General features: G+C 47.4%; 1 protein-coding gene across 7 annotated transcripts in view; it reads right to left on the bottom strand.

The window, feature by feature from the left end:
- Positions 1–2,739: 2,739 nt before the first annotated feature.
- Positions 2,740–23,474, bottom strand: part of GASK1A (golgi associated kinase 1A) — a 133,450-nt gene continuing 112,715 nt past the window's right edge. For 4 of the 7 annotated variants that reach the window (XM_084987977.1, XM_084987976.1, XM_084987978.1 and 1 more), the window contains 4 exons: positions 18,888–20,177; positions 6,320–6,442; positions 4,629–4,732; positions 3,455–4,021 (listed from right to left, as the gene is read on the bottom strand). In XM_084987977.1, the coding sequence (XP_084844103.1) occupies positions 3,811–4,021; positions 4,629–4,732; positions 6,320–6,442; positions 18,888–20,132 (1,683 nt within the window). In that variant the 5' untranslated portion in view covers positions 20,133–20,177 and the 3' untranslated portion in view covers positions 3,455–3,810. Of the gene's footprint in view, positions 3,143–3,454; positions 4,022–4,628; positions 4,733–6,319; positions 6,443–18,887; positions 20,178–23,474 lie in introns of those variants that run through there. The other 3 variants (XR_014822869.1, XR_014822870.1, XM_084987979.1) reach the window with 3 other exon arrangements.

Here is a 23,474-nt window from a genome sequence, read left to right as displayed (position 1 = left end):
AGGTTTCAGGTTTGATCCCTGGCCTTGCTCAGTGGGTTAAGGATTTGGCATTGCCGTGAGCTATGGTGTAGGGTGAAGACGTTGCTCGGACCCTGCATTGATGTAGTTGTGGCATAGGCTGGCAGCTGTAGCTCCAATTTGACCCCTAGCCTGGGAACCTCCATATGCTATGGGTGTGGCCCTAAAAAGGAAAAAAGGAGAGAGGGAGAGAGAGAGAGAGAGAGAGAGAGAGAGAGACACCAAAGACCTGTTCTCTGAAAACTATAAGACACTGATGAAAGAAATCAAAGATGATACAAATAGATGGAAAGATATGCCATGCTCTTGGATTGGAAGAATCAATATAGTCAAAATGACAATACTACCTAAGGCAATCTATAGATTCAATGCAATCCCTATCAAATTATCAATGACATTCTTTACAGAAGTAGAACAAAATATTTTAAAATTTGTATGGAAACACAAAAGTCCTCAAATAGCCAAAGCAATGTTGAAAAGAAAAAAAAAAAAACAGAACTGGAGGAATCAGGCTCCCCAACTTTAGATTCTACTACAAAGCTACGGTCATCAAAACAGTATGGTACTGGCACAAAAACAGAAATATAGATCAATGGATAGCCCAGAAATAAACCCAAACCCCTATGGTCAATTAATCTATGACAAAGAAGGCAAGAACATATAGTGGAGGAAAGACAGTCTCTTCAATAAGTAGTGCTAGGAAAACTGGACAGCTACACATAAAAGAATGAAATCAGAATACTCTCTAACACCATTCACAAAAATAAACTCAAAATGGATTAAAGACCTAAATGTAAGGCCAGATACACTCCTAGAGGAAAACATAGGCAGAAAATATAAGGTCTTTCACATAAATCACAGCAACATCTTGTTTGATTCACTTCCTAGAATAATGACAATAATGACAAAAATGAATGAAGGGGACCTAATTAAATTCAAAACCTCCTGCACAGCAAAGGAAACCATTAAAAAAAATGAAAAGGCAACCCACAGAGTAGGAGAAAATCTTTGCAAATGATTTAGGTTTAACCTCCAAAATACACAAACTCATACAATTCAACAACAATAAAAACAAACCACCCAATTGAAAAATGGGCAGAAGACCTAAACAGAAATTTCTCCAAAGAAGACATACAGATGGCTAGCAGGCACATGAAAAAATACTGAACATCACTAATCATTAGAGAAATACAAATCAAAACTACAATGAGGTGATGCCTCACACCAGTTAGAGTGGCCCTCATTAACAAGTCAACAAATAACAAATGCTGGAAAGAATGTGGAGAAGAGGGAACCCTTCTTCACTGTTGGCAGAATGTAAATTGGTACAACCACTATGGAAAACAATATGGAGGTACCTCAGAAAACTAAATACAGAACTACCATGTGATCCTGCAATCCCTCTCCTGGGCATATATCCGGACAAAACTTTCACTGAAAAAGATACATGCACCCCTATGTTCATAAGAGCACTATTTACAATAGTCAAGACATGGAAACAACACAAGTACCCATCAAGTGAAGAGTGGTTTAAGAAGATGTGGTATTGGAGTTCCTGTCATGGCTCAGTGGTTAATGAATCCGACTAGGAACCATGAGGGTGCCGGTTCGATCCCTGGCCTTGCTCAGTGCGTTAAGGATCTGGAGTTGCCATGAGCTGTGCTGTAGGTTGCAGATGCGGCTCAGATCCTGCGTTGCTGTGGCTCTGGTATAGGCCAGCATCTATAGCTCCGATTAGACCCCTAGCCTGGAAACCTCCATATGCTGCGGGAGTGGCCCTAGAAAAAGTCAAAAAGACAAAAAAAAAAAAAAAAAAAAAAAGAAGATGTGGTATACATATGTAATGGAATATTACTCAGCCATAAAAAAGAATGAAATAGCCATTTGCAGCAACACGGATGGACTGAAAGAATATTGTACTTAGTGAAGTAAGCCAGAGAGAGTAAGACAAATATTATATGATAACACTTACATGTGGAACCTAAAAAATAGTAAAATGAATCCATATACAAAACTAAAATAGAATCACAGACATAGTAAAGTTATGGTTACCAAAGGGGAAGAAGGATAGGGAAGGAAAATTAAGAATATGGGTTAACAGATACCAACTACTACTATACATAAAACAGATAAGGAGTAAGGATTTACTGTATAACACATGGAACAATATTCAATATCTTATAATAACCTATAATGGAAAATAATCTGAAAAAAATGTATACGTAAGTGTATCACTTTGTTGTATACCGATAACTAACATAATACTGTAAATCAACTATACTTCAGTAAAAAAATAAAAATAAAAACCAGGTCTCCCTATCTGATGAATAAAAACAAAAAGTCTGAGAATAGCAAGTGTTGGTGAGGTGTAGGGAAAACAATTAGTCCTCCACTCTTTGGGTAGGAGTGTAAATTGACACCTGGATTTTGGAGGGAATCTGGTGGTTTCTTTGAAAATAAAGAATGCCCATACCGTCTGATGCAGAAACCCACTCATGGGAATCCAGCTAGCAGATATACTTGACACCATGGAAAGATGTTCGTGGCAGCACTGTCCAGAATTGGTGAAAAGTCAGAGCCACCTAAACGTTCATGTTTATGAGAACTGCTAAACGTAACATGACACATCCCTACCTTGGAGTTCTGTGCAGTGATAAATAAAGATTGCTTTAACCCAAATGGCTGATACAGAACATAGTAAATATATGAAAGAGAAAATAGTGAGTTGACAAAGATATCCTACTTTTATTATATTTTCATCTGCATGTAGTGTGAGTGTGAATAACACACACACATATACAGCTTTAAGAAGTTTCTAGGACTTCCACTTTTTAATTATATATGCTTGTATTAGTTATGAATTTCTTTTTAGTGAGCATGTATTATGTTTATAATTCTTAAATCAAAAACGTAAGTGAGGAGTTCCCGTCGTGGCGCAGTGGTTAATGAATCCGACTAGGAACCATGAAGTTGCGGGTTCGGTCCCTGTCCTTGCTCAGTGGGTTCACGATCCGGCATTGCCGTGAGCTGTGGTGTAGGTTGCAGACGCGGCTCGGATCCCGTGTTGCTGTGGCTCTGGCGTAGGCCGGTGGCTACAGCTCCAATTCGACCCCTGGCCTGGAACCTCCATACGCCGCGGGAGCGGCCCAAGAAATAGCAACAACAACAACAACAACAACAAAAAAGACAAAAGACAAAAGACAAAAGACAAAAAAAAAAAAAAAGTAAGTGAATAAGAATTGAACATCTAAAGCCTATAAAGACAAAATGTTTAGTGTTTCATTTCTTAGATGTAAGGTCACGTTTGGCCAGAGCAGTTCCGGCCACAAGTACAGCCTTAAGAGGATCCTTCATGAGGCTCATGCCACGTATGCTTGTGGGCATGTACACACACCACACATAGCTACCTACACACAAACACACACACACACAGTTGTCCAGCTCTGCATGTGCATGTGGGATGCACGACTTTATAGAATCTGGAGCAGTTCACAGAACATTTTTTAATGTATTTATTGGTGCAAGGGAGTAAAGAGCCAGAGCTGAGCAGGCAGAAAGGAATGTGATGAGATCAAAAACCCAACAGTCACCACCACCTCTTCTGTCTCAAATGGGTAACACATTCTGTGGCATCCATGGTGCCCCCCTGGTTTCTGGCTTTTCCCTTTTGTCTTCGAGATGGGTGAACCCCAGAAAATGTGGCCGTGAGGATGGACACTCACCCATTCAGGTCGTGTTGTCAGGCGTGCCTACCCACAGCGAGGTGAGAGTCCCACCCAGCCTGTGGGGTGCTCATGGGCCCTCATCCGCAAAGAGTGTCAGGTTGTGTGTCCGGATATGGCCCAGCAGGATCTGTCCTCGCCGCTCCAGTGTCTGGAGAACCTGCTGCAGGCCCTGTTGTCCTCCTTGGCTTTCCCAGAACACAGGGTCCATCTGCAGCGACTTGAGCAGCATATTCTGTAGACACCCTGATGCAAGAACCTTCACAACAGACTCAGGAAACCTGGAGGAAGGTCCCCCAGCCCCATAACAGAAAGGAAGAGCAAAAGCCATGTCAGAGAGTTTCCATGACAAGTTAGGCCAGATGGCCAGGACCTGCCAAGTCAGCCTGCAAAGTCCCTAAGGCCACCTGCTGACTAGTCATCTGGGGACACTTCCACCTGTTCTGCTGTGACAGCAGGCAGGGGAAAGAGCTTTTGGTTGAGTCCCATACCACAGAGAAGCTGGGCAAATCGGCTCTGCTGGCCTAGGTAAGGTAAGAAGACCTCGGAAGGCTGAGCTGCTGGCAGAAGTGAGTGGAGAAGCGGCCTCCCAGGCTAGCTCCCTGCCAGGCAAGGGGCCAATGCAGGGCCAGCCTGCCCACAGCAGGGCAGCCTGTGTTGTGCCCTCTGAATACTGAGGCAGGGCAGCCCATCCAGGAGTTGAAGGGCCTGCTAGCTCTATCCCCTCAGCTTTCCCAGGAGACTCTGCCCCTTCCTGAGGCTCAGTCCAACAACGCTTATCTGATGGACTGTGGACTTCTCAGAAGCCATGGCTCAAGGTACCACGGTCTACAGTAGGGCCATCAAGCTTCAGTCCCTGGACTTCCACCCAGCCCCTTTGACCCTCACCCACTGATGCCCTCCAGCAGCCGGAAGTTCAGCTTGTGCTCAGGGTGCTGAAGGTTGCCAGCGTTATCGATGAAGACCAGATGAGATGGATCACTGCTCCGGACCTCAGGGAAGAAGAGGGATAGACAGAGGTGGGTCAGGGTGCAGCCTAGCTGGTGCCCATGAACTCTGTAGGGGCTCAGGGGGACTTGGGGGACCCTGAGCTGTCAGCCCCAGAATCCCCCCTGCTACTTCCCAGTGCTGAGTAGTGAGCTTACTCCATGCCAATGCTGTACCTGTCCAGGCACCATCTCAATGAACCTGACCAGCAACCTTGGGAATTGGGCACTAGTATTATCCCCATTTTATAGAAGCAGAGGTACAAAGAAGTTAAGTAATTTGCACAAGGTCACACAGCTAATAATAGGCTGGCTGGTTCAAACCTGGACCCTAGCCCCAAGCCACAGGAAGAGGGACTGGGGGCTGAAGGGGTGAGGAGCATGGGTGGGAATGGGTAGGGGTAGAGGGGCTGTGGCTGCACTGCCAAGAACACAGGACATCCTTCATCCTCAGGTAGGACTGACCACGCTCTGTCCCCAAAGAGGAGTTTAGCATCTCCTAAAACTCTTCAATACTAAAATCAGCGACAGGAAATTCTTTAGCATCTTAAAACTCTGGTATTCTAGGAATGAGAGGTCATCTCTTTCAGCTCCCCATTCCTATACCCTGCACACAGTCCCAAGATTCCCTGGTCATTTCCCATAGTTCTCTCCAGTAACCTGGGCTTAAATTTTGAACTTTTGTCTCTAGGACGGCAGCTTCCCCTCTCTCTGACTCTGCCCTCTCATCCATCTGCACACATCAGGTATTTCTCAAAGCCCAATGACTCCTCCCTCCAGAATCTGCTGTCTGGAAGGATCTGTGAGATGGCCTGCACTGGGGGTAAAAGATAGATATAAAGACTCTCCCTCTCCCAAAGATATTTGTCTTTTACCAGGGAAGAGGAAAAATGGCTCTGGGGCAAGGGAGGGAGAACTCCCACCACCACCGAATAGCTCCACAAGGCAGCCCTGGCCTGAGGGCTGGTGGGGCTTTCTGACACTCAGCCCAGGGCCCCAGGCTAACAGCTACCCTCCAGAGCAGTGGCCAAGGGGAGGCAGCAGGACACTAGACTTACTGGGCAAAGACAGCGCAGCCCTTCGGTAGGGTGGCCCTTCACTTCTCCGTGCAGGAGAAAGTGCAGTTCTGTCCCACTAACCACTTTCCAACGGCCTCGACAGCACCAGCCTGTGGGCCATCAGGGTCCAGGAGAGAGTCCTTCACTGCCACCAACCAGACATGCAGCTTTGCAAACTCCCTTCCTCACTCTATGCTACAACTTCCATGTTTACTGGCACAATGAGGACATCTGACCAGACACAAAGTTTTCATACTTTGCTTCCAGGAGGCCTAGGGCATCCCGTGGTCTCTTGGGACCAGAGGAGCCAGTGACAACAGCTCCAGCCCCTACCCCAGACCCACTTCAACTACACCCTCAAATTTCCACTTTCATTGGTTCCATATATTAAGGATTCCTGGAAACATTCAAAAGATCCTGCTGCTGAAAAGGAGAAGACTGGGACATCCCAAGGTCAAGTGATCTCTGACACTCGCCAACAGCATCTGCTGATGGAGACAGGAAGACCTCAGTCTGGGGCAACCTGGGGACGTACCAGGATGTGGACCAGCCGTAGTTCCCTCGGGTTCCGGCACTTCTCTCGAAGCCTCTCTTCCACACAGGGGTCCGAGGGCTCGGGCTCAAAGCCGCAGCAGTAGCGATCCAGGCGGTCGTGGACCTGTGGGGACACTGTCCTCTGAGGGGGTGGACGGTGCCTGTTTCTACCAGGTGCAACACTCAGGCCACCTGAACCCTGAAGCCATACGCTGAGGACCACCCTCAGGGCTCTCTACTCCGCGCTGCTGCGGGCCTCCGGCCACAATGGGAGCTTCTGCCTGCTCCTTGGGCCCGCTCGCCCGGCACGCCAGGCTTGCTTACTTACACTACGTGGATTTCCACTTCACACCTGCTGATTACTCTATACCACTGGCCCAGAGCTCCAGCCTGGAGCCTCCACTGCTGACTGTCTACCTGGGGAAACCCAGACGTGACCACTTTTTCTTTAAGCAGCAAACACTATAAAAAGGATTCCTCCCTCCTCAGAGGTAAAATCTTTTAATGATGGTCTAGGCAGCTCTGGACTCTAGGACAGCTCTGCCCTGCTGCAGGAGGCCTGAATCAAAGTCTGGAAGGACAGCATTCCTGCTCCTGACTCATCTTACACTGGATGCCTAAGTTCTCATGTGTGGGGTGGCAGCAGCTCTGAGGAGCTTCCCATCCCCAGTATACACACATATAGGTGACACACATGACCTTTTTAAAAAAATTTAAGGTGTGCAGTATAGCAATTTGACCTACATATGTCATAGATAAGTTTAGTAAACAGCCATCATCTCTTATAGATACATAATTAAAGAAACAGAAAAAAAATTTTTTTTTTTTTTTGTCTTTTTGCCATTTCTTGGGCCGCTCCCGCGGCATATGGAGTTTCCCAGGCTAGGGGTCTAATCGGAGCTGTAGCTGCCAGCCTATGCCAGAGCCACAGCAATGCGGGATCCGAGCCGCGTCTGCAACCTACACCACAGCTCACGGCAACGCCGGATCGTTAACCCACTGAGCAAGGGCAGGGATCGAACCCGCAACCTCATGGTCCCTAGTCGGATTCGTTAACCACTGCGCCACAACGGGAACTCCAGAAAAAAATTTTTTTGACACACATGACAGTCTAGAGTGGGTCAGGGGACTCTCCTAGTAACTCTGTCCACACACTTGCTTGCAGTAGCTTTCTTCAGAAGGAGGGAGTTACAGCCAGAAGGTCAGGAATAGGGGGAAGGTGAGTTACACCAGGGCTCTCTGCAGAAGGAACACGGGGCAACCAGCTGGGAGTCCACCACAGCCCTGATGTCATCACCCAGGCTCCTAGTACAAGTTTGACAGGGAAAAGGCTGAGGACAGAGCCCTGTAGCATATGCCCCCAAAGACCTCTCAGCCCTCCAACGGGTTTTAAGTCCACCTGAAGCTAGTATCACATCCCTATATTTCTCCATATTTTCCTAGAACTGAGCAAGGGGGATCCTTCTCTGTGCTTTCAGAGGCTCCTCCCTCCAGAGGCCCTGGCCTCACGCTGGCTACAGGCCTGAGAATCAGAGTCTGAGATAAAGCAGCGTCATGATGATCTAGCCACTCTCTTCTGTGTGCAGGCCTGCTTTGCAGCACGGACAAGTTTGAGACAGACACCACTTAACACGCTCTCTCTGGTTGGGAGAGTAAATGCCAGGGCAGTTCTAGCAAGACTGAAATACAATAAGTGCTCTGGATTTTCACATTATGCTCAATGCACAGCCAGCCAAACACTCCCTGACCCTGTCTCCAGGTCATTTGATTCCAACTTTCAGCAGCATTATTTCCAGAAGAAGCTACAAGGAATACTGGCCCATATAACATGTGCAGTGCTAGCTTCCCCAAATCTACAGCCCTCTGAATGCGTAACAGGAAGGAGCTGGCCCAGCACAGTTGCCAGTGTCTGGGAACTTTTTTCCACTGAAGAGAAATTCCGTTTAAACAGAGGCAGCCAAGCAAGACCAAGCTTAAGTTTCATCTCACATCACTTCAGGATTTGATTCTTTGCCCCCTTTTTGGAAAAAAAAAAAAAAAGAAAGAAAGAAAGAAAGAAAGAAAGAAAGAAAGAAAAGAAAAAGAAAGAAGGAGCAGTTAACCAAGAAAAAACTATAATTCTTTGCAGTTTTGGTTTTCTGACCAAACTAGCAGTGTTGCATGATCATGCTGTGAATTGATGTTTTTGTTTCATTTTACATAAACAGCTGTGAAGCCCTTACTCCTGTGCTGGGTACCGCTCTGAGAGCTATACCTATCACAGCTCACTTAACCCATCCCAGCAGCCAAGAGGCAGATACAGTCATTATCCTCATTTCAAAGATAAGGAAACTGAGTCACAGAGGCTGGGCAAAAGAGCTAAAGTGGTCCCACAGAGCTAAAGGGTTGGTGCCTAGTCTCAGACCCAGGAAGTCTGGCTCTGACCACTGAGTTGGACTGGGTGGCAAGCATGTGTTTTCTGGCACCAGAGAGTATGAGCTTCTGATGCAAAGAAGACTTGTTCAGCATAACAGAGACTCAGCTGAGGTTTTTTGAGTGAAAGAATGAATTAATGAAGTGCATGGCTGGATGACAGCAGGGAGGATCTGGAGGGCTGGGGGCGGAGGCCACATGGGGACTGATCACCGAAAGCCTGCCATCACGTGTGCCCTAGATCCCTGCCCAGGATACCAACAGAAGACTCCATGGGTAGGCCTGGCTCTGGAACCCCCAACCCCCAGTGTCTTGGTGGGACAAGACACTGCAGTCTGCCAAGAGAGACTCCAGGCCCAGCTGTGAGGGAGGGAAGGCCTGGGAGGAGACTTGCACAGGACATGAGGTGTGGCCTGAGTCTCCTAACCTACCCACCACACTCTGAGCCAAGATGGGGTCCTCAGCCAGAGCTCGATCTGAATCTGGTGGGTTCCTGAAGAACCTCCTGCTGTCCCTGCCCTCCCCTCATGCAGGACCCTCTCCACAACGGGGGGCAGTCACAGGCCCAGGTTCTTCCAGGTGGAAAGTGTGGCTTTTGGCTGGGTTCAGTCACTGCCAGAATGTCCCAAGGTGGCAGCATCTCTGTCCAAGGAAGGCATCAGGCTGGTCCCTCATGACTGGCTGGCTGTTAAAGAATTCACGAGGCTTTAGGAATGTCAGGGTGTGGGGGAGGAGTAGGATACTCTGCATTGCCTCTTACTTTCCTCTGACACCTTCCTCTGTGGGGCTCCCCTCGTGCCCTGACAAAGGGCAACCTTCCTTTTGCTGCCCTATGGAGGAACATCTAGACACTTACCTGCCTCAAGCCTGAGGCCAGAACTTACAGTACCAGATCTGGATGTGGCTGAATAGGCCAGCTGGTGGGCTTTGAGGAGATGGTCTGAGAAGAACTAGATCTCATTTAAAAAGATATCTATAGGAGTTCCCGTCATGGCACAGCAGAAACAAATCTGACTGGGAACCATGAGGTTGAGGGTTCAATCCCTGGCCTCGCTCAGTGGTGTTGCTATGAGCTGTGGTATAGGTCGAAGACATGGCTCGGATCTGGCATTGCTGTGGCTCTGCAGTAGGCCGGCAGCTACAGCTCCAATTAGAACCCTAGCCTGGGAACCTCCATATGCCGTGGGTGCGGCCCTAAAAAGGCAAAAAAAAAAAAGGAAAGAGTTCACCCTCCATCAGGGAGTGAGCAAGGGCACCTGTTTCTAGTTTTCACTCCCATAAGCCATAGCATAAGCCCCAGTAAAGCCTTGCCTGAATTTCTTATCTGGCCTCTTATCAACTTCTGTTGATTAAAGAGTCCAAGGACTTGGGTCAGTAACAATATAATGGAAGGAAAGAGGTCACTTGCAATGGTCAAAAGCAGATGAAATACCAGTAGCATCCCAACACGGAAATGAAAGTCCAGCTCAAGAAAACAATAAGATGTTTCTGAGAAACAGGAATAAATGGAAAGATATATCCTGTTCTTGGCTAGAATGACCCTATTTTCAGAATGTAAATTCTCTCTATATTAGTCCACACAAATTTAATTTGATTCCTTCTCAAAAGGACTTGGGAAGGTGAAAGAAGTCACAAGCTGACTCTAAATTTCACGTGAGAATGGTATGCAAGAATATCAGGAATATTCTAAAAAAGAGCAGTCGAAAGACCAAGCCCTCCCCAGATATTAACATAAAACATAAAGCGTGATAATTAAAACAGTGTGATTCTGGCACATAAATAGACAGACCCTTTATAGGAACAGAAGAGTCCAGAAATAGACCTTCGTACATATGGAAATTGGCTATATGGTAAAGGGAGCATTTCAAATTGCGGGAAAGAATGATTATCCAGTAAATGGTGCCAGGACTTTTGAGTTGCCATCTGAAAAAATAATTACTGTTTTGCACCTGATTTCTTACTCCAAAATAACTTTCAGATGGATCAAAAATATATGAAAGCACATGGGAGAATTTTTAAAATAACCCTGAAATAAGGATGGCCTTTTAAAACACAATATACTAACCTAGAAGTCATAAAGGAAAAGCTTGATAATTTTAACATCATAAATTTTTTAAAAATTTCTGCACAGCAGAAGACCTGGAAACAAAATTTAAAGACAATTGAAGCTGAGAGAAATATTACAATACAATGAAAACAAAAGACTAATTTCCTTAATCTATAAAAAGCTCTTAAGTTCATTATTAAGAATAAGACCAACAATCCAACAGAAAATGGGGCAAAGAATATGTACATTTAGGAAAAGATTTTTTAAGAATCTGAACAGAGGCAGGACAAAGGTGAGGCAGAAGAAGGTGGTGCTCCATGTCGGGGCTGTACAAAGCAGGTCAGCACCTGAGACGGGCCCCTCCCTTGCCTCATGAATTTGCTGCAAAACAAACGACCATGAGCTTAATGGCGTATTAACTCACAGTCTCTGCACGTCAGGAGTCCATCCCATTTCTCCTGACTTCTCTGCTCAGAGTCTCAGGCTGAACTTAAGGTGTCGGGTAGGATCACATCTCATTTGTAACTCGGGCTCCTCCCTTGGGCTCAGTCAGGTCATTGGCAGAAAGCATTCCTTGTGGTTATAGGACTAGGTTCCCCTGGATCTCAGGGTCCTGCTAGAGAATTTCCCTCTCCACAGGCAGTTCAGAGCATGGCTGTTTACCTTCTTCCTTGAGGCCAGGGAACGTCTTTAAAAGAATCTCCGGATTAGCTCAAGCCCACCCAGAAGAATCTCCCTTTTGAGTAACTCAAAGTTAAGTGATTAGTAACCTCAAAAATAAATTCTTATCATACTGTAATAACTCTGTATGGTGACAGATGAAAGTTAGACACGAATTAGTGATCATTTTGTAATGTACAGAAATATTGAATCACTATGTTGTATACCTGGAAATGACATAGAGTTATAGGTCAATTATACTGCAATTTTAAAAAACACCCAGGAAGTTCTCTTGTGGCGCAGTGGGTTAAGGATCTGGCATTGTGACTGCTATGGCTCTGGTCACTGCTATGGTGTGGTTTTGATCCCTGGCCCAGGATCTTCCACCTGCTGTGGGTGTGGCAAGCAAAAACACAAACAAAATAAAAACATCCAAAGTTAACTGACTGGTAACCTAATCACTGTAGTGATATTCTGTAATATTCAAGGGCAGGAATTAATACTAAGGGGGTGGGTATCTTAGAGACCTCACCCTAATCAATCAATCAATATTTATTTATTTATTTACACTTTTTAGGGCTGTACCTGCAGCATATAGAAATTCCCAGGCTACAGGTTGGATCAGAGCTGCAGCTACCTGCCACAGCCACAGCCACATGGGATCTGAGCCTCATCTGCGACCTACACCACAGCTCAAGGCAAAGTCGGACCCTTAACCCACTGAGAAAGGCCAGGGATCGAACCCACATCCTCATGGACACTAGCTGGGTTTGTTACTGCTGAGCCAAAATGGAAACTCCAGGGTCTTGCTTAAATATAAGGTGCTTAATGTTCCTTTTAAACACCCTTGTCTGGGTGGGCTGTTTCACTCCTCCATGGCTGGCTGCACCACCTGTGAAGGAGAGAGAAGGACAGCACCTATCTCTTGGGTCTGTAGTGGGACTTGAAGGAACTCATGTGGAGGCACTCCCTAAGTGGTGGTGACTATTTTATTTCATGTCTCCAGCTGGAAGCCTGAGGGGTCAGCAGTGGTCATGGATCTGGGCTCCTCTCTAATTGACACACACTTGATGTTCCAGGAAGGCCAAGCCAGAGGAGATACCATGAACCAGAGATTTGAACTCAAAATAAGGAACACACTTGCAGAATCACAAATGAGTGAACAGGGCTCCCTGGGAAGGAAATGGGCCAGCTTACCCAGAAGAGACCCAGGAAAAATGATTTTTCAGAGTCTGTTAAGTAAGCAAAGAGGCAAAGGCATGCCCTCTGTAGCCAAACTGCATTGGATTTGATCCCAGCTCTAGTACTAAAGGCCTTGTGACTGTGGGCAAGTTCCTAGGCCCTTCTAAACCTCAGTTTCCTCATCTGTAGGATGAAGCTAAGAAAACTGTCTGTCCCCTAGGGCTGTTTTGCCTCAGCACATGCAAAGTGCTGGCACAGTGCCCGATGTGGAGGACGTCAGGCAGCATGTTGTCATCTGTTTTGGATGCATAAATTACTTACGTGCCAAAGGTGAGAGCTCGACAAATGACCATCATGTTGTTTTCTGCCTCTGAGATTCTTTCTGGACCCTAAAAGAAACCCTAAAGGGTTAACCACCGTCGTGGCGCAGTGGTTAACGAATCCGACTAGGAACCATGAGGTTGCGGGTTCGGTCCCTGCCCTTGCTCAGTGGGTTAACGATCCGGCGTTGCCGTGAGCTGTGGTGTAGGTTGCAGACGCGGCTCGGATCCTGCGTTGCTGTGGCTCTGGTGTAGGCTGGTGGCTACAGCTCCGATTCGACCCCTAGCCTGGGAACCTCCATATGCCGCGGGAACCGCCCAAGAAATAGCAACAACAACAACAACAAAAGACAAAAGACAAAAGACAAAAAAAAAAAAAAAAGAAAGAAACCCTAAAGGGTTGGGGATTCTTTTCAGTCTAGAGGAAGGAGTGTCATTTGAGGAAGCTGACCACAGCAGCACCTAGACAGGAAATCATACAGGGACCTTGGATGTTCATCCATTCATTCACACATTCGATAGGTGCTTATCTAGGACCAAACTCTATGCAGGTGCTGGGCATATTGTGAACAAAAGAGAGATAGAAGTGAATGAATAAAATAATACTGTGCTGGGAGTCACAAAGGGAATCAACTGGATACCATGAAAGAGAAAGAGGAAAACAGTGGGGGAGGCGAAGGTCAGGAGAGCTGAGGCCGGGAGGAGGAGTCAGAGGCATGTCCAGGAAGAAGCCCTGCATCTCGAGAAACTGATGAAGGCCATATGCCAAGAGATGGGTCTGGAGGCAGCCGACAGGAATTGATCCCATGGGCCCTTCAAGAACCTGATATTGAGGGCATTGAGAAGATTGCGCTTTATTTTTAATGAGAAAGCGACACCATCTGGGGGCTCCCTGCCGGACCAGTTATGTATGAACTTTAGAGCCCTCTCTCCAACTTCCAGAGCTGTGGGCTTTGCCAGGGGCTTTCCCAAATGCCAGGGAATTAATGCCTCCAGAAGTGGCCCTCAACCAGAGACCAAGGGAAGATCAGGCTATAAAGAAATACCTCATGCCCCCCACCTCTTGGTGGGCTAACTTTGAACGTGTATTTTATACCGTTTCTCAGAATTTTTCCATGGAACCAAGCCCCAGTCACCCACAGCAGGTAACCTGCTTGATGACATGCCTTGTGTTGGCTGCCTTCCCTCCCTTTCCTCTTCCTTACAGGTGTTTCCTGGGGTCCCTCTCAGATGAACCACCACACTGGCATCCTGGTCTCAGGGTCTGCCTGGGGAAACTGAAGCCAAGACATCACTCTGGCTTCTGTAAGCCTGGATTGGAGCAGACAAAAGTGGAGGCAGGGCGACAAGTCCAGATAGGAAAAGACAGTGGCCTGGACCAGGTAGCAGCTGAGGCTTTCTGGGCACTGGACTTTCCAGAATGTGAAGGCCTTTTAGGAGCAGAACCTGCAGAATGACTTCCATGAGCAAACATTACCCTCTCACTGTGCACAACTCCTCACCCAATCCAGCCAAGCACATAGCCTCCAAGAAGAAGCAGGACATGAGAAAGGAAGCCCCTCTAAAAGGGAAAAATAGGAATGTGCCCAACCCCCCAGCACTTCCTTCCCTCTCTCTGGCCTCTGGGCAGAAGGCCCCCTTGGGTCCAGCAACAACACCCCTCGGGTTAGATTTGGCTTACAGAGATGTGAAGGTCACAGCTCCTCCTGAACACAGCTGGCTGTGCACCTTCACTGTCCCAGGAGCAGGAGTGAATGCAACTCCGGCTGCAAGTGGCCCCAATGTGAAGCCGAGTAGAGCTCTTTGGGTTCTCCTCCCAACACATATACACACTCTCCCACCCACTGTGTCCATCAAGGAGAACCAGCTTCTCAGTGACCCTCTCTCAGTCTACTTCTCCCTGTGACACAGCCCAGGCTGGGGTGAAAGGGCACCACTCACTATTGTACACCAACTTTCTTAGACAAATCTGTTTATTAATTGAGAACACTGTCCTGGTCATACTGACCTAGTGAAACTTGCTTTTGACTTATTCACCACTGTAGCAGATGCTATTGGTAACTGACCCCCTAATTTCCTCTTGGCGTTCATTAATGCAGTGCACACCGAGGGCTCTGGGCCTTCACCCCTTTCTTGCTTCAGGAGCATGTTTAGCTGGCCATCATATGGGCCAAGCTAGAAGTGCCAGGAAGTCAATGCCCTCAAAAGCAGTCTCAACTGGTGACAGTTGGGAGATAATGCATGAAGAGCTCAGCTTCCATGGCCCTTGGGTGGATAACTTGAGGTGTGTTCTACACATTCCCCCAAAGGTCTCAAGCAGGACTGAGCCCCAGTTGTCCACAGCAGTGTCTGGGCACCACATGGAGAATATGTGGGTTGACGTGAATGGTGTGCATATGTGGGGCTACGGCACATGGGGGTGTGTAAGGTTCATGGGTAAGTGTACAATGTGTGTTTGGGAGGTGTGTGACTAATTTGCTTATTGTCCAACAGATATTTGCTCCTCTCCCCCTTCCACTCTAGACATTGGACTTCCTTTCCCCAACACTGGGCTTGGCCATTGACTTGCTTTGGCCAATGGAGTAGTAGCAGAAGTGACATCAGCAGAGGCCTTAATTGTGCCTCTGCAGTTTGGTTGAGCCCTTGGGCTTCTTCTACTCCCCATAAGACACCTCTGCCCTGGGGTAATGCTGCCTCTTCACCCTGGGCTCCAGAACAAGAAATGACGAGCAGAGCAGACCGCAACCCACAGCTTGGGGCCAAGATCAGCTGAGTCCAGCTGACTCACAGACCCTGGAGCAAGAGATCAAAAGCTGGTGTCTCAAGCCATCGAGTTTTGGAGAGCTTTGTCATGCAGCATTATTTCAGCAATCACTAATATGGAGTGCTACAGGGATTTTCCAAGAACAGAGTATGATTTGTGGGGGCATAAGCAAAGTGTCTGGGTATAGTGCTTGTGTATTTTGTGTCTGGGCAAACACTATGTTGTAATACACAAACACAGGAAAACAAGGGTTTACACTGGATGAAACAAAACAAATGAGTAAGCATACCACAGAGTGGGCTGTGTGTGGAGTTTGTTCCTGACTTATGATCAGAAGGGACCTCGGGTTCCTAGGCTAAGAAACCCACAGCCCCACCTCTCTCCGACTTGCCAGTGGTTTCTAGGAAGGCAGCATCCACCGGACAGGGGTGTTTGACTTGCATCGTGTTTGGCAAACCAAGAAGAGGTGGCACGAGGCCAGTCAAGTCATCTCTGACCACACACCCGACCTGCGTGTGCTTTGGCTGCTGAAACTTCCATCCCCATGGTAGGGCTTGGCAGCTGAGGAAGGGCCCCACACCACAACTTCCAAACACGGACAGAGGAACTCTGTGTGGGCAGAAAGCTGCTGTGTGAGCATCAGCAGGACTTGGGCTTTGCAAGGAGGAGCCTCCAAGCTCAAAGCCCCAGGGCATCTCTGCAAGCATCCCCTTTCCCTGCCCTCACGCATGGCCAGCTGAAAGGGATGCTGTGAGCAAGTACAAGGGTGAGCTCTCGCATCAGACCATCCAGGCTGTGTCGGCTCCTCCTACCATGACCTTGGGCAAGTGACGTAACCACTGTAGGCCTCAATTTTTCAACTTTAAAATAAGGAGAAATGTATCTCTAATAAGGTTGCCATGAAGATTGGGTGAGCTAATTCCTATAAAGTGTTGAGAACAGTGCCTGTTTATCACTGAGCTTGGGCCACCCTCCAGGCACTGCATTAAGTACATTACGCGAATGATCTTGCACGCAGAAATTACACAAGGTCAGTGTTCCCCAGAGACAGACCTCAAGACAAGAATTCAAGCAAAACTAATTCAAAAACACAAGCAAGGAGAGAGAAAGGGAGGCGGGGAGGGCCAGCAATGACTGCTGTTGGTAACTGGGGCTCAGTTCTGATAGGGAACTTGGAGAGACACATAGAATACGCAGCACAGAGCTATCCCAGCCATGGAGCTGGGGCTTTTACATACCAGCTTCCATCAGTCACAGGAAGGCTGCTCCTGGAGGGAACATGATCAGCTCTTCCAGTTTGGCCAGACTGTAAGTCTGTGGTCTCCTCCATCCCAGGTTGAATGGCTAGTCAGTCTACCTGGGGGGCACTGTTTCTCAGGCCTCAGCCCATCACACACTGGATGGAACAGGTTCAGGGGCCAGAGCAAACCCACGGTGCAGATGCTGGCAATCAGGAGCTACCATGTGCCCAAAAGTATAAGTTCAGGACACCCAGTCCCATTCAGAGGTAACAGACATGAAGCTCAGAGAGGCTCAGTGTTACACAGTACGAAGCGGCTTATGGGCAGGGGGCTCAAAACCAAGTCTGTCTGATGCCAAAGCCTATGCCAAACACCAGGCCCCATGCTCCTCCCTCCACAAAACAGCATTAGACACAGACTAGAGCAGCCAGAAGTATCATGGCTCCCAGCTGGTCCAGTAACTGGGAGACAAACACCCACAGGTATCATCCAAGTGTTTGGGGGTGGAGTGTCAGACAATGAGGAGGCAGTTTTCAGTCAAAAGGAGAATATGGCAGCCTTTAGGGGGGCAGCAGCTCAGGCTGATATCTGCTGTATGGGAATGAAGGCCCAGTGTTACTAAACCATCCAAGGTTTCAAAGGAAGCAGGATTTTTATGGGAAATCTCCAAAATATTAAATGGGGTCTTAGAATTTTCTAAAACATATTTCAAGCAGACTTGTAGAGACCATAACGAGCATATCAACCCCTGGTCACCTGCTTGTGGCCTTAAACTTGTCCTGTGGCTCATCTACTCATTCCAGTAGGTAAATTTAAGGCTAGGGTTGATCTCTTTCCTCAGCAAGGGACCCTAGAGAAATGGGGGCTGGCTTGGTGTGCATTTAGTGTGCATATCCACCCACTTTGTGCTTTATTCATTTTTTGTCTTTATTTCTTTCTGGTTATATTTCCCCATGTGTGTCTTCACAGCTGGCATCCAGCTCATAGGCCCCAGAACAGGTGCACTGGTTAGTAAATAGCTGATGCCCGCAGTCCCTCTGTTAGCCCTCATGCCCCAACGGCCCAACCACTTTCTTAGGGTCCCAGAAAACTCCAGACTTAATTTCTGGCACAGCAAGGTCCTCAACTGGGCCCATGGCTTCCTCATTCTTCAGGGCCCAAGCTGGACCAGTAACATCCCTTTATCTCTCCCTCTCCCATTTTATCTCTCTCCCACCCCAACTGGATTTTTCAAATTATGTAACCATCTTTAATCATTCTTGATTCAAGGACAAAACATTACAAACTAGTGTGCTGATAAATGTTTAACAACCACTCTACAGGAAAAGGGGAAGTCCTGATTGGTCTCATTTGCTGATTCTCATGGTGTAAATACCCCTACCCTGGCCAGTCTCAAGCTACCAGAGTGGCTGAATGTGGAGCTGGCAAGGGATATGCAGGTGCTCAGCATCATGGAGTATTTACTAGATGGATGCAAATAACCTCAAGAGCACAGGTTGCAGTAAGACATAAAATAATTATGAAGTAATGAGTTCAGAGTATTTATTACCTTTGTCTCAAACACAATTTATTACGTGCTTAGTTTATATAATATATAACTATATTATAAATATATATAATAAACTAAGCATAAATACTAGTTTTTATAAAACTAGTTTATATAATTTAAATTCTAGTAATGCCTGTGTTTCACAATCAGGTCACAAAATTCCTGACAACTTCAGTCATCAGCTCTTGTGAGCTGATACACGCTGGTTCCAGCACACCACTGGATGAATAAACACAGAGGCAGAAAAATAACAAAGCTGGGTGCTTGGTGATCCAAAAACCAGGACTAGAGGCAGAGTCACCTCCATTCCCAGATGAGCAATTCCGGCGTCTCAATTCACCCGAATCCCTTACCTCTGCTGCTCCCCATCCCTCTCCCACCAGGCCCCACCTACCTGCAGCAGGAAGTCGAAGAGTGCCAGGCGTGCCCACTCAGCGTGGTGGATGTCCAGGCACGGGTCCTGGCCTGGCCGGCTGCAGCCACGTGCCAGCAAGGCCTGGTACTGCAGCCAGCCCAAGGCCAGAGAGTTCTGGTCGTTGTCTGGGTCACCCAGGTGCTGCACATCAGGTGCCCACCAGATAACAGGCCTTGCACCACCATCTGTGTAGCGGTAGGGCAGCAGAGGGTTGTAGAAGCGCCTGGCCACGGCGGGTAGGCTCCGGCACAGTCCCAGTACGCGATCCACGTGGAAGGACAGGACCTCAGACAGGTCCCCAGGCCTCTTGATCAGGCCACAGAGTCCCTGGGAGCAGAGCTGGCTGAGCCCAGGAGATATGTTCTGAAGGACACCCTCGGCAGAGAAGCCAACCTGCAGCACCTGCCCATGGCCAGGGACCCTGGCTTTGCCCACCACCTCCCCCTGAGCCAACAGCTGAAGGGTCCGTACATCGTGCTCTGTGAGCCATGGGGGGACCTGCCCCCTAGTCCTTGAGCCACTCAACAACCCAGGGGTCTCAGCGTCACACCAGACAGATCTTTGCAGCTCCCCAACAGAGCCAGGCCACCAATGAGCACCTGCAGCTGGGGCAGGACGCCCTGCTTGTGGTCCAGCAGTCAAGGCTCTGTTCCCATCTCCTGGCAGATTCCCACCTTCTGCTGGATGGGGCTGGAGGGTCGGTCTAGCGGTAGATCTCCAAGCCCTTAACTCTGCCGTGTCACACCTTGCCAAGGGGGCATCTGGGGTGCCCATCTCACTCTGTGCCTTCTGGAGGGGACTGTCATGCCAGGGGGAGTCCAGGTCTTTGGCTCCTGGACCCCTGACCTCATCCTCCCTCAAGAGCACAAGATGCTGTGTACTGAGTCTCAAATGTCCTGGAGGTGCCAAAGTCATGTCCCTCCTGACCCTCCCTGGATGTTTGCTGTCCCTGTCCTGGGACTGCCTGCTGCTATCCATGGTCCCTCTGTGGTCTGGCTCCTCAGCACACACGGGGACGGAATTCTTGGGCAAGGCCCAGCCTCTCCGGAACCTCAGGTTTCTTGCCCGCTGCCTCCAGCTGGAGCTCAGAGCCTGCCATCTGTTGGGGGCAGGGGTGCCAGTTACCCCCTGGGGCTCCATGGGACCAGAGTCAATAGCTGGATGCTGCGGGGGTAAGTGGGTGACAGCCACCATAGACAGAGTCATCAAGAGGCAGAATGTCATCACCAATCGCTTCTTGCCCCGCAGCTTTCTCCAAAGCCAAGATGCCTGGGGGATGGGGTAGAAAAAGAAAGCTTGAGACCTGTGAAAACATCAGCCCCAACCCACAAAAAAAATCAAAGAACATCTCAGGTACATGAAAACAGAAAAGAGAGGAGCCAGGGGAGAAACACCTAGCCATCTTTAAGAAAGAATGGGCAGCCAAAAGCAACTGTGCTCCTGCTTCAAAGCTTAGCCTTGCTCTGTCTCCAGCACAGCCTTGGCCAATGCCTGCAGGCTGACTTGTCTTCTCCCCTCTGAATAAATTACCATTATGACTCTGGTCACCCAACACCATAAGAGTCATTGCTCATCTGTCCCCCACCACTAAGCACTGGCCAGTCTTTTCATCTCCAGATGATCCCACTCTGCAGACCTGTAGTTGTCTCCCGCAAACATGCTCTTCCCTTTTCTAGGCACATGGCCTCCAAGTTCCAGATGACCTTGCCCAGCCTCCTTCACAGCCAAATGTGGCCCTGGGACCCAGTCCCTGTCCATGGCCCAATGCAACCATTTTTTTCTGCCCCAGCTTTCCTGTCTGGGCACACAAGTGTGGCAGTGCCAGGTCCACACATCTTGGCAAGGACACACACTGGGGCAGTGATTTTTCAACACATGGTCTCTGGACCTGCAACATCAGTATCATGTGGAAACGTGTCAGAAGTGTAAATTCTCAGGTCCTACCCCAGAACCACTAGATCAGAAACAGAGGTGCGACAACCCGTGTTTAACAAATTCTCCATGTGATTCTGATGCTTGGGCACCGTGGAGCCTCCAGAAGGAAGGAGCTTGGGAACATGCATGATTGTGCAGGAGCAGAACTGGGAAGGGCTGTTTAAGCCACTGTATTTTGGAGTCCCTGTAACTGTGAGCCTGAAGCACCATCTCCATCCCCCACCACACCCCAGCTGCCGCATCAGTTCAGGCACCCTGACTCCTGACCAAAGCTGGTGGGTTGTTCTGCTCATGAACTTGAGAGCAGGGGCACATGGCTTCTCAACCAATGATTCCGGCAGTGGCCATGTTCTATAGAGAGCCAGTCTGCAAGGAGAGAGAACAAACAGCAGCAAACCAGAAACCCAAACAAGAGGGAGCACCTGCCCAGCTTCCTGAAGCTTCTGGTTCCAGTTCTGAGCCTGGTGACGTTCCATATTCCTTCACTGGGTGGATTTCGCCCATTTTTGTTACTTGAGATGCCATACATGTTTAGTCTTTGTTCTGTCATATTTTATGATATATCTTTTGTATTTGTAATTTTTTAGGCCTTTTGCTATATTTTACCTTTACTCGGTTGTCTTATAACATTTAGGAAATTTTGATTTGGATTGCCTTTATGATTGTATGCCCTTAGATCTAGTTCTTTGAACTATAGCCCTTAAGTCCTAGGAAGGACAATCATAAAATTTATATATATATATCCTCTTCCCCCATCCCCTACCATCCCTTTGCTATTCAATTTTAATTACTAGCATTATCTTTTTTTAAAGTTTGCCTTTGAACAACTAAAAATGCTGACATTTCAAAACTCTGTCACCTTTATATGTTATTTTTTGCTCCCAGCTATCATTAATGAGCAGCATGTTTATTCTTTCTCCCACCTTTTCCCCCATTCACCTTCCAAAGTTTTAGATTTGTGTCATTTCTATATTATTAGGCTATAAAACATGTCTCTTCCACTCCAATACTCACATTCGTTCAGTCTTAGTTCTTCAGTTAAATATATTCTTTGCACATTCCTGTCCCTTTTGCCCTAGTTTTCCATTATTTCTTGGTTGACTGAAGTTAAAACTCCATAATTTTTTCAGGAAGTACTCATGGGAACAGTAGTCTCTGAGTTCTTGCATGTTCAAAACTATTTTTCTATAGCATTCATACCTGAGAGAAAGCTTGGCGAGCTATAAAATACTGCTCAGTTTCTTTCTTGGAATAGCTGGTGGATCCTGCTCCACAGTTTTCTAACATCAAACACTGCTGCAGAGAAATCTAAGATTAGGCTGACCTTTTACCCTGCCTAGGAACCCTAAGGATTCTTCCTTTTTTCTTTTTCATTTTTCCTTCAGCTTTATAGAGGGATAATTGACAAATAAAATTGTATATAAAGCATTAAATGTGATGATTTGATATATGTAGAGACTATGAAATGATTACCACAGTCAAGTTAGTAAGACATCCAGCACCACACATGGACCTTTTTTTGTGTGTAGTGAGCTACTCTCTTTGCAAATTTCAAGTATTTCAAGTATATTTCAAGTATACAGTATTTCTAACTATAGTCACCACACTGTATATTAGATCCTCAGAATCAATTCATTTTATAGATGAAAGTTTGAACCCTTTGACCAACATATTCCCATTTCCTCCACCCCCAAACTCCTGGCAACCACCATTGTACTCTATCTCTTTCTTTCTTTTTTTTTTTCTTCGTCTTTTTGCCATTTCTAGGGCCGCTCCCGCGGCATATGGAGGTTCCCAGGCTAGGGGTCGAATCAGAGCTGTAGCTGCTGGCCTAGGCCACAGCCACAGCAGCGTGGGATCCAAGCCGCGTCTGCAACCTACACCACAGCTCACGGCAACTCTGGATCCTTAACGCACTGAGCAAGGCCAGGGATTGAACCCACAACCTCATGGTTCCTAGTCGGTTTTGTTAACCACTGAGCCATGACAGGAACTCCTTTTTTGTTTGTTTGTTGAAAATTTCTTCTTCTTCTTTTTTTTTTTTTTGCTCTTTAGGGCCACACCCTTGGCATATGGAGGTTCCCAGGCCAGGGTTGAATCAGAGCTATAGCTGCTGGCCTATGCCACAGCACCATGATCTGAGCACATCTGCATCCAACACCATGGCTCACAGCACCACTGGATCCTTAACCCACTGAGCAAGGCCAGGGATTGAATCTGCATTCTCATGGATGCTAGTCAGATTCTTTAACTGCTGAGCCATGACAGGAACTCCTTCATTGTACTCTATTTCTATGCATCAGCCTTTTTTTTTAAGATTCTAAATATAAGTGATACCATACAGTATTTGTCTTTCTCTGCCCAGATTATTTCAGTTAGCATGATGTCCTCCAAGTTTATCCATGTTGTTGCAAATGGTAGGATTTCCTTCTGTTTTATGGCAGATATTGCACTGTATACATGTATGCATGTTCTGTATCCATCCATCCATCTTGGCTGTTATGAATAATGTTGTAATGAACATAAGCATGCAGACAACTGTTTCAAGATATGATTTTTTTCCTTCAGATATATCCCAGAGGGGTTCCTTCAATCTCTGGGGTTCCTTCTTGTTTGGGACTCCAGGGGCCC

This window comes from Sus scrofa, chromosome 13 (assembly GCF_054392235.1).
Source record: "Sus scrofa isolate SSC_HxYL_T2T_F1_AM1 chromosome 13, Sscrofa_HxYL_maternal_Yorkshire_Landrace_v2.0, whole genome shotgun sequence".
NCBI classification, from domain to species: domain Eukaryota; kingdom Metazoa; phylum Chordata; class Mammalia; order Artiodactyla; family Suidae; genus Sus; species Sus scrofa.
Note: the sequence above shows the minus strand (reverse complement) of the source record. Positions and strands in the feature narration are given on the sequence as shown.